Here is a 15,531-nt window from a genome sequence, read left to right as displayed (position 1 = left end):
CGCCCACTAGGGCACAGGAGACTATTTTAGATATCCGACTCATTGACATACAGATTAAATGTGAGGCAGCCACTGCGGCTATGAGACTTAAGGCGATGGGAGAATGGATTGAGAATGGGAGCAGCTCATACCATCGCTGTATAATCGAGGTGATGATAGAAAACCTGGAAGGAAGAGAAGAGGTTACCGATCGGATACCTGAGATGAACCTTGAAGTCGAGTGCGAGGCACTGTTGCCATCGGCACTGTCTTGGATTGACGGAACCCTAGTATTGACATCTGGAAGATCATGTTACACGGATGGATCAAAGCTAGAGTATGGAGTGGGCCTGGGGATTTACATTGAGAACCCAGGTAGTGAGATCTGTTTGAGACTGCCTGATCATAATACGGTCCTGCAGGCGGAGATCCGAGCGATCACGGAATGCGTGATGTGTTGTGGTACTAACGCGAGGACGTCGAGTGTGAACACCTTTAGTGACAGTAAAATTGCCATTAGAGCAATAATAACGAGGACAGTAAGGTCACGAACAGTCTTGCAGTGTAAGAAGGAGATAAACGCCTTCTCTGAGGCTTTCAAAATTCGCATCGTTTGGGGCCCGGGCCATAATGGAGTAAGGGGATATGAAAGGGCAGACGATTTGACGGTGAAGGCCAGAGAACTGCCGTCAATAAATTTGGTTAACCCGAAGCCTTTCGGGTCGACACAGTACGAGTTAATGAAGTGGGTGACGAATGCGCATGCAATATTGTGAAACAACGAAATGATCGGTAGGACGGCGAAAATCGTATGGGGGGATCCAGATCGTGAGAAGACTAGGCTATTACTGAAAGGAAGTAAGAAGGAGGTCTGTACAGCTATTGGTATCATAACGGGACACATAGGACTTCGAGCTCACTTATGTAAATTCGGTGCGGCAAGTGATAGCATGCGTAGGTCATGCGGGTAAGCTGATGAGACATTGGAGCATTTCCTATGCCATTGCCCGACTTTCGCGTCTAACAGATACCGGAACGTAGGTGGCGACACAATACCAGACATGAGCCAACTTAGTGGAGTGGTATTGAAAACAATTAGGAATTTTGTAAATAGCACGGAATTCCTTATTTAAAATTGTCTTTTTAGAGGTTACTTTATAGTTTTCAGAGCGCACAACAAGCCGATTACTGGCTTAGGTGTATGTCCATAGTGGCATGGGGTGGATTAATATCTGCACCCTCTTTTCAACCTAACCTAAACTAACCTAAGCCAAGCTCAAATGTAAATTTCTGTTAAAACTGCCAATGTTCCAGTTTGATTTTATCGGACTATCGGACTGATTTGTCCAAAGCAAAAAAAAAAAAAAACAAAAATTTGGCCGTTGTCAATTCGTACACCTAGTATCATTTCATGATGGTTTTTACTTTTGTTTACTTTAACTGGGATGTCACCTACAGATGGCCAAATGAAATGAGGGTAATTAAAAACATTTGTATGCAGTGATTCGTTTGTTTTTTGTTCTTTTGTCATTTTCGCATTTAATTGTATAAAATTGTTAATGAATGTCATATAATGCCATTGAGGGGGGCGGGAGGGGGTATGATGATTAATAAATTTCATAAATATTAGGTATATGTTAGAGCATGTCTATGTACGTATATGGTGACGATTATAATAGTAATGGCATTTAGGCTGAAGGGTTTTTGTTCTTCTTTCTTTTTTTGTTTCTTTGGTTTTTGGAAGGTTGGGAGAGAGAGAGAAATTGTAATTCCTAACAAGGTGTTGAATGAAAATGCATACTGGTTGGGTTTAGAGAGGTTATCATAACATGGTTTGTGGTTAAACTTTGGACTAAGAGAGAGAGAGAGAGAGAGAGAGTTGTAAGAGAAATGGTTGGTTTGGTTATCGATACAAACATTAACAATGCATTTTAGATTGAATCATTTGTTTTTCATTTTATTTTGAAGCTTTTTTTTTGTTGTTGTAGATTTCTCTGTTTTTATTACGGCGTTTCTTTTTTCTTATAGTGGTGTTGGTGGTGGTAGATAAAAGTTGTAATTTCATATTTGAACTTAGCTGATTTTACTTGGTTTCATTGCAGTTGTTGTTGTTGTTGTTTAGTATTGTTATCTTGTTGCTGTTGTTTCTATTGTTGTTGTTGTTGTTAATAATCCTATAAAAAGTTTTTCTTTGATGCATCCGTTGTATTCTTATCCGTATCCTTAAAGTCTTTCGATGTAATGGGTGGTCCACGAGATTCAAAGGTCGGTTTGACCATAGCCAAAGCGGGATTTAGATCGAGCATGGTGCGAGGACTCATGGCTACAATACTGGCACCAATGGGACCTATATATAAAAAAAAGAGCAAATGTAACAAACAAAACCAAACATTAGTTCTAAGCCTTGACAAAAACAGATCATAAAACCAAAGCCAAAAGTATACAAATAAAATATTTACAAAAAAATTTTCTACTTTTTTTTTCATAATTTTTTTTTTTGGTACTTTGGAAATTAGGAAATAAAGCTAAGCAAAATTTTGAAAAGCAAGCTTTTTGAAGCAGTTTCTATGTAACAACACAACACCAGAGGGAGAAAGAGTAATTAGGTAGTTAAAGGGAAATAACATTTTGAGACATGCCAAATTTTGTTAACAAACTCAAGCCATCTAAAGGATTATGTTTTTAGAAACACATTCAATAAGATAGAGAGATAGATAGAGAAAGAGAGTGGTACATGCATTAGGTAACAGACAATATGTTTATTTGTTTTATTAATTTTGGTTCCAAACAAATTTCGTTGTATATACAGTTAGGGATGTCAAACCAGAGTTATTTCGAAATGTAACAACATCATTTTTTAGAAGGGGGAAATGTGTAGCAATTGCAACAATAAGTCGACTAGAACCGACTATTTGGAGTTTTATTGACCACAATACAAGTTTTCTTATAATTTTACCTAAATATAACACCTTGTCAAGAGTTTTAAAGAAAAAATCATAAAGTTCAACATTTTAATGTAAAAAAGAAGTAAGGAAGGGCAAAAGTCGGTTGGAGCCGACTATATAATACCCTACACCTACTCTAAAATTATAAATTCAGACAATAGATATATGTATATGAAGGCTACATCTAAATCTGAACCGATTTTTTTGAACAGATCGTTTGAAAATTGTTATTGCTACGACCATTTAAGTGGACAACGGGCGATACATATATATGGGAGCTATATCTAAATCTAAACCGATTTTGGTGAAATCTTGCAGATATGTTAAGATCAGTAACAAAACAGTATGAGTCAAATTTTGTACAGATCGGTTGAAAATTGTAGTTACTATGACCATTAAAGTGCAAATCGGGCGATACATATATATGGGAGCTATATCCAAATGTGAACCGATGTTGATGAAATCTTGCAGATATGTTAATATCAGTAACAAAGCAGTATGAGCCAAATTTTGTGCAGATCGGTTGAAAATAATAGTTACTAAGGACATTTAAGTGGAAATCGGGCGATACATATATATGGGAGCTATATCCAAATCTGAACCGATTTTGATGAAATCTTGCAGATATATTAAAATCTGTATCAAAACAATCTATGCCAAATTTTGTGCAGATCGGTTAAAAATTTTAGTCCTTACAGCCATTTAAGGGTAAGTCGGGCGATACATATATATGGGAGCTATATCCAAATCTGAACCGATTTTGATGAAATGTAGCACATATGTTAAGATCAGTAAAAAAATAATGCGTGCCAAATTTTGTGCATATCGGTTGAAAACGCCATTAAAGTGCAAATCGGGCGATTCATATATATGAGGGCTATATCTAAATCTGAACCGATTTTGATGAAATCTTGCACATATTCTAAGACTAGTAACAAAATAATTCGTGCCAAATTTTGTGCAGATCGGTTGAAAATTTAAGTTACTACGGCCATTTCAGTGGAAATCGGGCGATACATATATATGGGAGCTATATCCAAATCTGAACCGATTTTGATAAAATCTTGCAAATAGGTTAAAAGCAGTAATAGAACAATCCGCGGCAAATTTTGTGCAGATCGGTTGAAAATTGCAGTTTCAACAGTCATTTAAGTGCAAAGCGGGCGATACATATATATGGGAGCTTTATCTAAATCTGAACCGACTTTTACCAAAATCAATAGCGTCCGTTCATGGATAAAAAAAGTGACATGTGAACAATTTCGTGATGATTGAGCAACAATTACGACCTGAACCTTGATTACAAAAATACATGGACTCACAGACGGACTAAATCGAATCAGAAAGTGATTCTGAGTAGATAGGTATACTTATCAATGGGTCTTGCTCTTCTTCTTCCTAACGTTGCAAACAAATTACACAAACTTATAATACCCTTTACACAGTGGTGGTGTATAAATATTAAAATCGCACAGACGTTGTGGTAAAAATTCAAATTTTGCCCATGAACATTCTACTCAGAAACAGGGGCAAATTTCTCACATATCAATGATTGCAGTCCGATTCAAGTTAAAGCTCAATGATAGGGGCCTCCTTTTTATAGCCGAGTCCGAACAGCGTGCCGCAGTGCAACACCTCTTTGGAGAGAAAATTTACATAGCATAGTACCTCACAAATGTTGCCAGAATTAGGAGAGAAAAACCACCGCTGAAAAATTTTTCCGATGGTCTCGCCAGGATTCGAACCCGTTCAGCGTCATAGGCGGATATGCATACCTCTGCGCTACGGTGGCCTCTGCTAAAATATGTCAGCTATATCAGGTTATGCACTGATTTGAACCGCATTTGGCACAGTTGTTGGAAGTCATAACGGAACACTATACGCAAAATTTCAGCCAAATCGAAAGAAAATTGAGGCTTCCATAGGCTCAAGAAGTCAAATCGGGAGATCGGTTTATATGGGAGCTATATCAGGTTATAGACCGTACTTGGCACAGTAGACTTGGTGGAAGTCGTAACAAAACACTACATGCTCAATTTCAGCCAAATAGGACAAAAATTGCGGCTTCCAGGGGCTCAAGAAGTCAAATCGGGAGATCGGTTTATAAGGGATCTATATCCAAATCTGAACCCATATGGCCCATTTGCAATCCCCAACGACCTACCTCAATAATAAGTATCTGTGCAAAATTTCAAGCGGCTGGCTTAATGCGTTCGACCGCTAAAGTGATTTCGACAGACGGATGGACGTTCATGGCATGTTCGACTCAGAATGTCAAGACGATCAAGAATATATATACTTTATGGGGTCCTAGATCAATATTTCGAGGAGTTACAAACGGAATAACTGGATTAGTATACCTCCATCCTATAGTGGTGGGTATAACGAAAGGTATTCGGAAGCAGGGTACGAGTCTGATATTAAAATTTGGTGCGAAGTATCTTAGAGGCAAATAACTTACAAATAAATCGAACGGGACAATATAGAACTCAAAAGAGAAAGGGGTTTTAGAGGACGAATATGAATCTGAAATCTAAAATTGGGCCACGCAGGAGTTTGGTATCAAAATTTTGGCTCAAGACAAGGAGGGAAGCTCCCCTGCTCCAAAACTCACAAAAAGTACAACTGACACTCACAGGAATAGAGAGCAGACCTGAGATCCAAATTAGGGGCCAAGTTCCGAAAGGAACCCCAAAGGGAACTGCAAGACGATCGGAACAATATGAGACTAAAATAAATGATCTTTGGGAGTTGAGTACGAATCTCATAACCAAATTTGGTATCAAGTATCAGAGTTTCTGCTTCTCATTCAAAAGAACCCCGAATGGGCATGTTGCCCATCGGGACAATATAGGGTTTAAATGAAAGTAGAAGAACTTCAATCTAATATCCAAATTCGGGTCAAGCACGAATCTTATCTTATATATTTTGATCAAGTTGCAAACTGACATTTGAAACGATCAGGACAAAACGGTCTTCAAATGAAATATCTTTGATAGTTTTGTAAAACGCGAACCCAATGTCCATTTTTGCCTCCGAGTCTCTTGGGTCGTCTATCTTCATAAGGACCCTCAAATACACCTGCAGATCAATATTGGACGCAAATGTTAGGTGTAGGAACTCCCAAAAAATTTGTTGTAAAAATTTGGGGTGAAGGCACTGGGAGAAGCTCCTCATCCTACCAAACTGACATATTAAAGAAAAGGGTCACTGAAAGCGGTTTATTCCTGTCGCAAAATCATAAGAAGGATCAGAGGTCTTAGGGCAGGGACTGTCCACAAGGTGTTTGCAGCTGTTCAATTTGGGGTGAAGACACTCGGAGAAGCTCCACATTCTACCAAACTGACACATAAAAGGAAAGGGTCACTAAAAGCGCTCTATTCCTGCCGCAAAATCATAAAAAGGAGCACAGGTCTTAGGGCAGGGACGGTCCACTAGGTGTTTGCGGCTGTTGCCGGTCGAAGCTCACCTATAGATGGTCTAGAAGTTGTAGGGTACCGCATCGCTGCTGATCTCTGTGGTAAGAAACAATGGCCTGAGAGAGCCGATTTATGTCATATTCAATCTTAGGTCTTTATAACTGTATGTTGTGGGTGTGCCAATGAAGACTGCCCTTAGAATGGGGGATTCAAGAAGCTAGCGCTGCTCAAACATTTTGTAGCTGGAATGCGGCCTGGCGGCATGCTATATGCAAAGGATTATTTGCCAGGGGAGTCCTTTTTGGTTGACTGGTTGGACGTAGTTTTCCCTGAAAGGCATTTCTGGGCTTATATAACCTAGCCTTCCCGGAACCTTATGGGTACACATATGGGTCTTAATTGGAGGGGGCACCGGAGCAGGTGTCTTCATTGCGTTATATGGAATCATGGAATCACACTGGCTTCTGGATCGATGCAGCCTCTTTCGGATGATAGTCTCCGCAATATCGATGGAGGAACTGCGGTCGAACAGTCATGATATACATGGACAATCAGGCGCAGACCACTTTGAAGATAGAAATTTTTCGATCCATCGGGAAGTCTGTCAAGCTCCTGGGTCCGGGGACATCAAGGAGTAGCTGGGAACTAGCCAGAAATAGATCACCAGTGGGAAAACCAGTAAGGACTGCCTAAATCAGGCCTGATAACAGCGCTTCAAGGCCTTGTCTTAAAAGTATGCCTTCTAAAATTAAGCTTCTAAGAAGACTACCTTCCAACTTCTAAAACAAGGGATTTTTGTATGCCTTCTGAAGTTCCCCATCAAATAAATGAAAGCAACTTCTTCGAAACATGGGAAGTCTGTCAAGCTCCTAGATCCCGGGACATCAAGGGGTAGCATAATCTAGGCAGCAAACGATCTAGCCAGAAATAGATCACCAGTTGGAAAACTAGTAAGGCCTGCTTAAATCAGACCTGATAACAGCACGACCTTCTAATGAAGGACCATATGCCTTCTAAAATACAGCGTCCAAAAGACGTGTGAGTGTCCATTGCATTTCTGATGTTTTTAAGCAGTATTTATGTCCTTCTTAAAGTCATTTTTTACCGTGAAAGGCAAGTACTAGCCTCGCATAGTCACACCATATAAAAAAGATTGCAACATGGAATTCGAAGACCAGGCCTAGTGGATGCAAAACAAGCAATTATATAAGGCATTGAAGTCGCCGCTTTTTCCCGCTGGGTCGCTTATGATCTTGGACGTCCTACGGAATCAGTGTGAACTTCTGGGTAAGGTGGACGCTTTGTACCTTGACCGCGCAATTGAGGCGCAATGGTTGCAGGGTGGTGAAGGTCGGCCACAGGGCGACTATTCTGAGACTGAGGTGACTATTCTGAGACTGAGGTGACTATTCTGAGACAGAGGAAGTAAAACTTCGGACTGCTTTTAGGAGTCCTAACAGTTCAAAGCTACGCAAAGTCCTTCACCTAGCGATGGACACAAAGAGAGGCAGACTTCTACAAGGTGTGCGATAACGACAGGATGTAGCAGATATAGACTAGTGGTGGCGGAGTCGAACGTAGTCAAGTTTTTGAACCCGTAGGCGAAGTCAGAGTCGGACTATTGAGGCAGAGTCGGAGTTTGGTTCGAAGTTGAGCACGTTAGCCCCTACTCCGAACAGCTCTCCGACTCCGGCTTAATACTCCGACTCCGACTTAGACTCGGATCCGGTTTCAGAGTCGACGGCTAGACTGCGCAGCCCTGGTCGAGACAGTGCATTCCTTATTCTGGTTGACGATGAGGGGAGGAATTGGAGAACCATTTGTGTCACTACCCCACAATTGCAAGGAGAAGCACAGAATATTGGGTGAACATCTTTTTCAGGGCTTGGATTTCCTCTAGGCATTTAGTCTTCTCGCCAATCTAGAGTTCTATAGAGGCCTGAATTGGTTGGGTGGATCATACTCTCACCAGTGAGAGTTTGTTCACGATCCGCCTGGTTTCCTACTTTGTTATACCCACCACCGAAGGATGTCCGTCTGTTGTAATCACGCTACCGTCTTTTAAAAAAAGAAATATAGAGATGAAACTTTTTTCCCTAAGGCAAATTAAGTTCGAAAATGTGCTATGTCTGACTATATACGATACGTGATACGTATAAAGACCGATTTGCCGATAAGATTTCTTGAGCCCATAAAAGGCGTATTTTTATCCAATTACGCTGAAATTTTGAACAGTCAGTCTTACAAGACTCTTTGATATCCGAGATGAGTATGGCCCATATCGGACAATATTTGGATAAAGCTGTCATATAAACCGATTTCCCAAGTAAGGATCATAAGGCCATAAAAACCGCATAAAGTTTTAAAGGCCCATAAAAAGGGCATTTGTTTTATATTTTATCGGATGGAACAAAGAGTTGTGTTAGACCTCTCGGCATACTTGCCGACTGTGATCCATATCAGATCATTTTTGGATATAGCAGCCTATGCGACCCATTGATTTCAAATTTTTGGCTTATAGTATTAAACAATCAGGGTCATTTAGTCTATAATATAAGACATCGCGAAAATCCTTAGTCATTGAGGTTGTCGAACCACTGACTTTTAATCTGGTGTAGCACCGTCCCGATACCATTTGGACAAAAAAGATACCCTCTTGACATTGAATACTATTTGTGCTAATACGCATTGCCTATTAACCCCTAATACGATTTGGCAGCCAACCATTGTCTAGCTGCGAGTTATACGAGGATAGAAGTATTATTGGGTTGCCCAAAAAGTAATTGCGGATTTTTCATATAGTCGGCGTTGACAAATTTTTTCACAGCTTGTGACTCTGTAATTGCATTCTTTCTTCTGTCAGTTATCAGCTGTTACTTTTAGCTTGCTTTAGAAAAAAAGTGTAAAAAAAGTATATATGATTAAAGTTCATTCTAAGTTTTATAAAATATGCATTTGCTTTCTTTTAAAAAATCCGCAATTACTTTTAGGGCAACCCAATATTAAACCTTAGCTACTTAGCATTAAATGAGCGGACAAACAAGAATCAAAGATTTAGAAATCTAACATCTTATGGTGGTGTTATAGGGTAAAATCCATACCACAAGCAGATATGTATGTAGGTGGTATAGGCTAAAATGATGTTGTTTTGTCTTTCTGAAATGTCTTCGGGTTTACATTCCCATTCAGTGATTATCATGAATACATTTCTCTGCTTCAACTAAACTATTTTTTTTTTTTCGATAAATCTCTACAATTCTCATTTTTGAATTTTGAAAAGGGTTGTCATTTCTTACAAGGGGGTTTCATAAATTTGTTAATGTTTTTTTCATCTCTTTTTTTGCGTAGGGAAAAAGGGGGCAATTATTTACCAATCCGTTTACATTCAATTTTCTCAGACTACATATTAAAGGGTTCAGCATAGGGATAAAACTTTCGTTTTTTTGTTATTTCTTTTTTGTTTTCGGATGGGTGTGGGAGAAAAACGGGGTAACTACTTTATAGTTCAAAGTTTTGAAAAAAAAAGTAATGACAAGATTTTGAAAAGATTTCAACACACCCTCCCATTTGCTTCCGTTTTGTGAGGCAGAAGTGTTTTTCATTTTACTTGTTTTTTTTTATTATCTTTTTGATTTGTTTCTTTTTTTTATTGTGTCATTTGTGGTATTTTCATTTCGCTTGATTTTTGTTTCATTTGGTTTTTGTTTTTTTGAGAAATTTTGAACCGTTGATGAAATCGAATTTTGGTTTTATAGGGGGTTTTGGTTTTTTTCATGGTTTCATAGTATTTAGTCAAAACCAAAGGCCACATCTGTAAGATATAAAACAAGGAGGTTTTCTTTAATGATTATGTGTTGATTTGATAGTTTTTGGTTTGGTTTTCCTTAATTTTAAAGGCAATATATGAAAAAAACAAATAAAAAATATTAAAAAAAATGTTTAAGGTTTTTTATAACTTTCCTGAGTTATAAATGAATAATGATAAAAATGTTTTCATAATGAGAGCTTTAAAGATGATTTAAAACTTTAAGATGTAAAACAGAAAAATTCAAGTCAAACATTTGATGTACTACAGCACCATTCACTGGCGTGGGTGGTTAACAAGTTCAGAGTAAGCCCATTTCCTATTTCCCCATATTACTATCCGAACAAACATGAAAAGTCTTCTTAAATTCTGTTTTAATTTTACCAGAAGCAAATCATTATCAGCAATTTTAGTTTATTCATGTTATTTGTAGAAAAAAAATTTAACATTGTCTGCACTTTACTTGAAAATTGGTTTTTGCAAGAAATCATCTTAATTTTATTTATTCTTTTTTACAATTTATTTGTTTATTGCATTTTTTTAGAAAAATAATATTTTACAATAATTTTTTGTTTTACTTTATCTCATTTTTGTTTTGTTTTTTATTTTAATTAAGTTTGTTTCACTTCATTTCAGTCCATTCCATTCCATTCCATTCCATTCCATTCCATTCCATTTCATTTTATTTCAGTTCATTTCATTTCGTTTCATTTCATATCATTTCATTTCATGTCATTTCTTTTCATTTCATTCCATTTCATTTCATTCCATTTTATTTCATTTCATTCTATTTTATTTCATTTCATATAATTTAATGTAACGTAATTTCATTTCATTTAACATATTTTGCACTTTAGTTCAAAATTGAATTTTGAAAGAAGTCATTTTAATTTTATTTATTCTTTTTTACAATTATAATTTATTTTTTTTAGTTAAATAATATTTTACCATAATTTTTTATATTTCTTTATCTCATTTTTGTTTTGTTATTTATTTTTATTAAATTTATTTCATTCTATTTCATTCCATTCCATATCATGTCATTTTATTATATTTTATTTTATTTCATTCCATTCCATATCATGTCATTTTATTATATTTTATTTTATTTCATTTCATTTCATTTCATTTCATTTCATTTCATTTCATTTCATTTCATTTCATTTCATTTCATTTCATTTCATTTCATTTCATTTCATTTCATTTCATTTCATTTCATTTCATTTCATTTCATTTCATTTCATTTCATTTCATTTCATTTCATTTCACTTCATTTCATTTCATTTCATTTCATTTCATTTCATTACATTTCATTTCATTTCATTTCATTTCATTTCATTTCATTTCATTTCATTTCATTTCATTTCATTTCATTTCATTTCATTTCATTTCATTTCATTTCATTTCATTTCATTTCATTTCATTTCATTTCATTTCATTTCATTTCATTTCATTTCATTTCATTTCATTTCATTTCATTTCATTTCATTTCATTTCATTTCATTTCATTTCATTTCATTTCATTTCATTTCATTTCATTTCATTTCATTTCATTTCATTTCATTTCATTTCATTTCATTTCATTTCATTTCATTTCATTTCATTTCATTTCATTTCATTTCATTTCATTTCATTTCATTTCATTTCATTTCATTTCATTTCATTTCATTTCATTTCATTTCATTTCATTTCATTTCATTTCATTTCATTTCATTTCATTTCATTTCATTTCATTTCATTTCATTTCATTTCATTTCATTTCATTTCATTTCATTTCATTTCATTTCATTTCATTTCATTTCATTTCATTTCATTTCATTTCATTTCATTTCATTTCATTTCATTTCATTTCATTTCATTTCATTTCATTTCATTTCATTTCATTTCATTTCATTTCATTTCATTTCATTTCATTTCATTTCATTTCATTTCATTTCATTTCATTTCATTTCATTTCATTTCATTTCATTTCATTTCATTTCATTTCATTTCATTTCATTTCATTTCATTTCATTTCATTTCATTTCATTTCATTTCATTTCATTTCATTTCATTTCATTTCATTTCATTTCATTTCATTTCATTTCATTTCATTTCATTTCATTTCATTTCATTTCATTTCATTTCATTTCATTTCATTTCATTTCATTTCATTTCATTTCATTTCATTTCATTTCATTTCATTTCATTTCATTTCATTTCATTTCATTTCATTTCATTTCATTTCATTTCATTTCATTTCATTTCATTTCATTTCATTTCATTTCATTTCATTTCATTTCATTTCATTTCATTTCATTTCATTTCATTTCATTTCATTTCATTTCATTTCATTTCATTTCATTTCATTTCATTTCATTTCATTTCATTTCATTTCATTTCATTTCATTTCATTTCATTTCATTTCATTTCATTTCATTTCATTTCATTTCATTTCATTTCATTTCATTTCATTTCATTTCATTTCATTTCATTTCATTTCATTTCATTTCATTTCATTTCATTTCATTTCATTTCATTTCATTTCATTTCATTTCATTTCATTTCATTTCATTTCATTTCATTTCATTTCATTTCATTTCATTTCATTTCATTTCATTTCATTTCATTTCATTTCATTTCATTTCATTTCATTTCATTTCATTTCATTTCATTTCATTTCATTTCATTTCATTTCATTTCATTTCATTTCATTTCATTTCATTTCATTTCATTTCATTTCATTTCATTTCATTTCATTTCATTTCATTTCATTTCATTTCATTTCATTTCATTTAAATTAATTTAATTTAATTTAATTTAATTTAATTTAATTTAATTTAATTTAATTTAATTTAATTTAATTTAATTTAATTTAATTTAATTTAATTTAATTTAATTTAATTTAATTTAATTTAATTTAATTTAATTTAATTTAATTTAATTTAATTTAATTTAATTTAATTTAATTTAATTTAATTTAATTTAATTTAATTTAATTTAATTTAATTTAATTTAATTTAATTTAATTTAATTTAATTTAATTTAATTTAATTTAATTTAATTTAATTTAATTTAATTTAATTTAATTTAATTTAATTTAATTTAATTTAATTTAATTTAATTTAATTTAATTTAATTTAATTTAATTTAATTTAATTTAATTTAATTTAATTTAATTTAATTTAATTTAATTTAATTTAATTTAATTTAATTTAATTTAATTTAATTTAATTTAATTTAATTTAATTTAATTTAATTTAATTTAATTTAATTTAATTTAATTTAATTTAATTTAATTTAATTTAATTTAATTTAATTTAATTTAATTTAATTTAATTTAATTTAATTTAATTTAATTTAATTTAATTTAATTTAATTTAATTTAATTTAATTTAATTTAATTTAATTTAATTTAATTTAATTTAATTTAATTTAATTTAATTTAATTTAATTTAATTTAATTTAATTTAATATAATTTAATTTAATTTAATTTAATTTAATTTAATTTAATTCAATTTAATTTAATTTAATTTAATTCAATTTCCTTTCCTTTCCTTTCCTTTCCTTTCCTTTCCTTTCCTTTCCTTTCCTTTCCTTTCCTTTCCTTTCCTTTCCTTTCCTTTCCTTTCCTTTCCTTTCCTTTCCTTTCCTTTCCTTTCCTTTCCTTTCCTTTCCTTTCCTTTCCTTTCCTTTCCTTTCCTTTCCTTTCCTTTCCTTTCCTTTCCTTTCCTTTCCTTTCCTTTCCTTTCCTTTCCTTTCCTTTCCTTTCCTTTCCTTTCCTTTCCTTTCCTTTCCTTTCCTTTCCTTTCCTTTCCTTTCCTTTCCTTTCCTTTCCTTTCCTTTCCTTTCCTTTCCTTTCCTTTCCTTTCCTTTCCTTTCCTTTCCTTTCCTTTCCTTTCCTTTCCTTTCCTTTCCTTTCCTTTCCTTTCCTTTCCTTTCCTTTCCTTTCCTTTCCTTTCCTTTCCTTTCCTTTCCTTTCCTTTCCTTTCCTTTCCTTTCCTTTCCTTTCCTTTCCTTTCCTTTCCTTTCCTTTCCTTTCCTTTCCTTTCCTTTCCTTTCCTTTCCTTTCCGTTCCTTTCCGTTCCTTTCCTTTCCTTTCCTTTCCTTTCCTTTCCTTTCCTTTCCTTTCCTTTCCTTTCCTTTCCTTTCCTTTCCTTTCCTTTCCTTTCCTTTCCTTTCCTTTCCTTTCCTTTCCTTTCCTTTCCTTTCCTTTCCTTTCCTTTCCTTTCCTTTCCTTTCCTTTCCTTTCCTTTCCTTTCCTTTCCTTTCCTTTCCTTTCCTTTCCTTTCCTTTCCTTTCCTTTCCTTTCCTTTCCTTTCCTTTCCTTTCCTTTCCTTTCCTGTAACGACTTCCAACAACTATGGCTAGTACGGTTCAAATCGGTCTATAACCGGATGTATTGCATCTCCCATATAATCCGATCTCCCGATTTGACTTCTTGAGCCCTCAGTTTGTAATCGAATTGTAGTGTAGGTTATGATCGAGGGTTCTAGAGTTTCAAGAAGTAAAGTAAAGGGAATTGGTTTACATGAGGGCTGTATCAGTTTATAGACCGATTCTGATCATACTTGGCATGGATATTGGTAGCTAGAACAAGTTTCAGCCAAATCTTGTGAAAATTAGTTTATATGGGGGCTTTATTTGAAGACCGACTTAAAAAATTAGCTGAAAGTCATACCAGATGTCCTTGTGTCAAATAAAAGCTAAATCTGTTGAAAATTGAGGCTTTTTGGGGCCCAAGAAATCAAAACCAGCAATGAGTGTAAATGGGGGCTGTACCCGATATGGCTCATTTGCAATCCTCAACGACCTACATTAGTAAAAGTATCTGTGCGAAACTTCGAGGGGATAGCTTCAAGCGTTCGACCGCTTTCATTATGGCTATATAGACTTTATGGTATCGAAGCCCAAAATTTCTAGTTGTTGCATACGGAATGACTATATTAGTATACCTCCTATCCTATGGTGAAGAATATTCTTGTTCTTTTATATATTATTGTATTACACGCCATTCGAACGCAATGTGGTATGAGTAATATTAATATAACTCTTTTATTTAAAAAATCTGTAATCTCAACTTAAATTTTGTTGGCAAAATATATGTACTGTAGATATTTAACCCTACTCTAGCCTTGTATAAAAGATTCTGGTGTGTGCATAACATTTTCAAAAAAACAAATTCTTCATTCAGAATCCTTCATAGTTTTTATATGAGTATAAAAGAAACCTTATGTGTAAGTTTAAACTATAAACTCTTCAAATATTATATCCTAATCTTTCTCCTAGCTCTAGACTCTGGAAAGTTCAAACAAGTGGGGAAAGAAACAAACATTCTAAGCAAAATACTTATTTTGGTAATATTATGCATGTAAATAGAACACCATGTGGTATGAGTTATTT

The 15,531-nt window shown here is 33.7% G+C and overlaps 1 protein-coding gene across 1 annotated transcript in view; it reads right to left on the bottom strand.

The window, feature by feature from the left end:
- Positions 1-1,908: 1,908 nt before the first annotated feature.
- The window catches only part of LOC106093449 (potassium voltage-gated channel protein Shaw), a 30,611-nt gene continuing 16,988 nt past the window's right edge, over positions 1,909-15,531 (bottom strand). Inside the window, exon 8 of the mRNA XM_059365184.1 lies at positions 1,909-2,326. Within this exon, the coding sequence (XP_059221167.1) occupies positions 2,154-2,326 (173 nt within the window). The 3' untranslated portion in view covers positions 1,909-2,153. The remainder of the gene's footprint in view (positions 2,327-15,531) is intronic.

Source organism: Stomoxys calcitrans, chromosome 3, assembly GCF_963082655.1.
Source record: "Stomoxys calcitrans chromosome 3, idStoCalc2.1, whole genome shotgun sequence".
In the NCBI taxonomy this organism is placed as follows: domain Eukaryota; kingdom Metazoa; phylum Arthropoda; class Insecta; order Diptera; family Muscidae; genus Stomoxys; species Stomoxys calcitrans.
The sequence above is the reverse complement of the archived record's forward strand: the minus strand, read 5'-3'. Positions and strand labels throughout refer to the sequence as shown.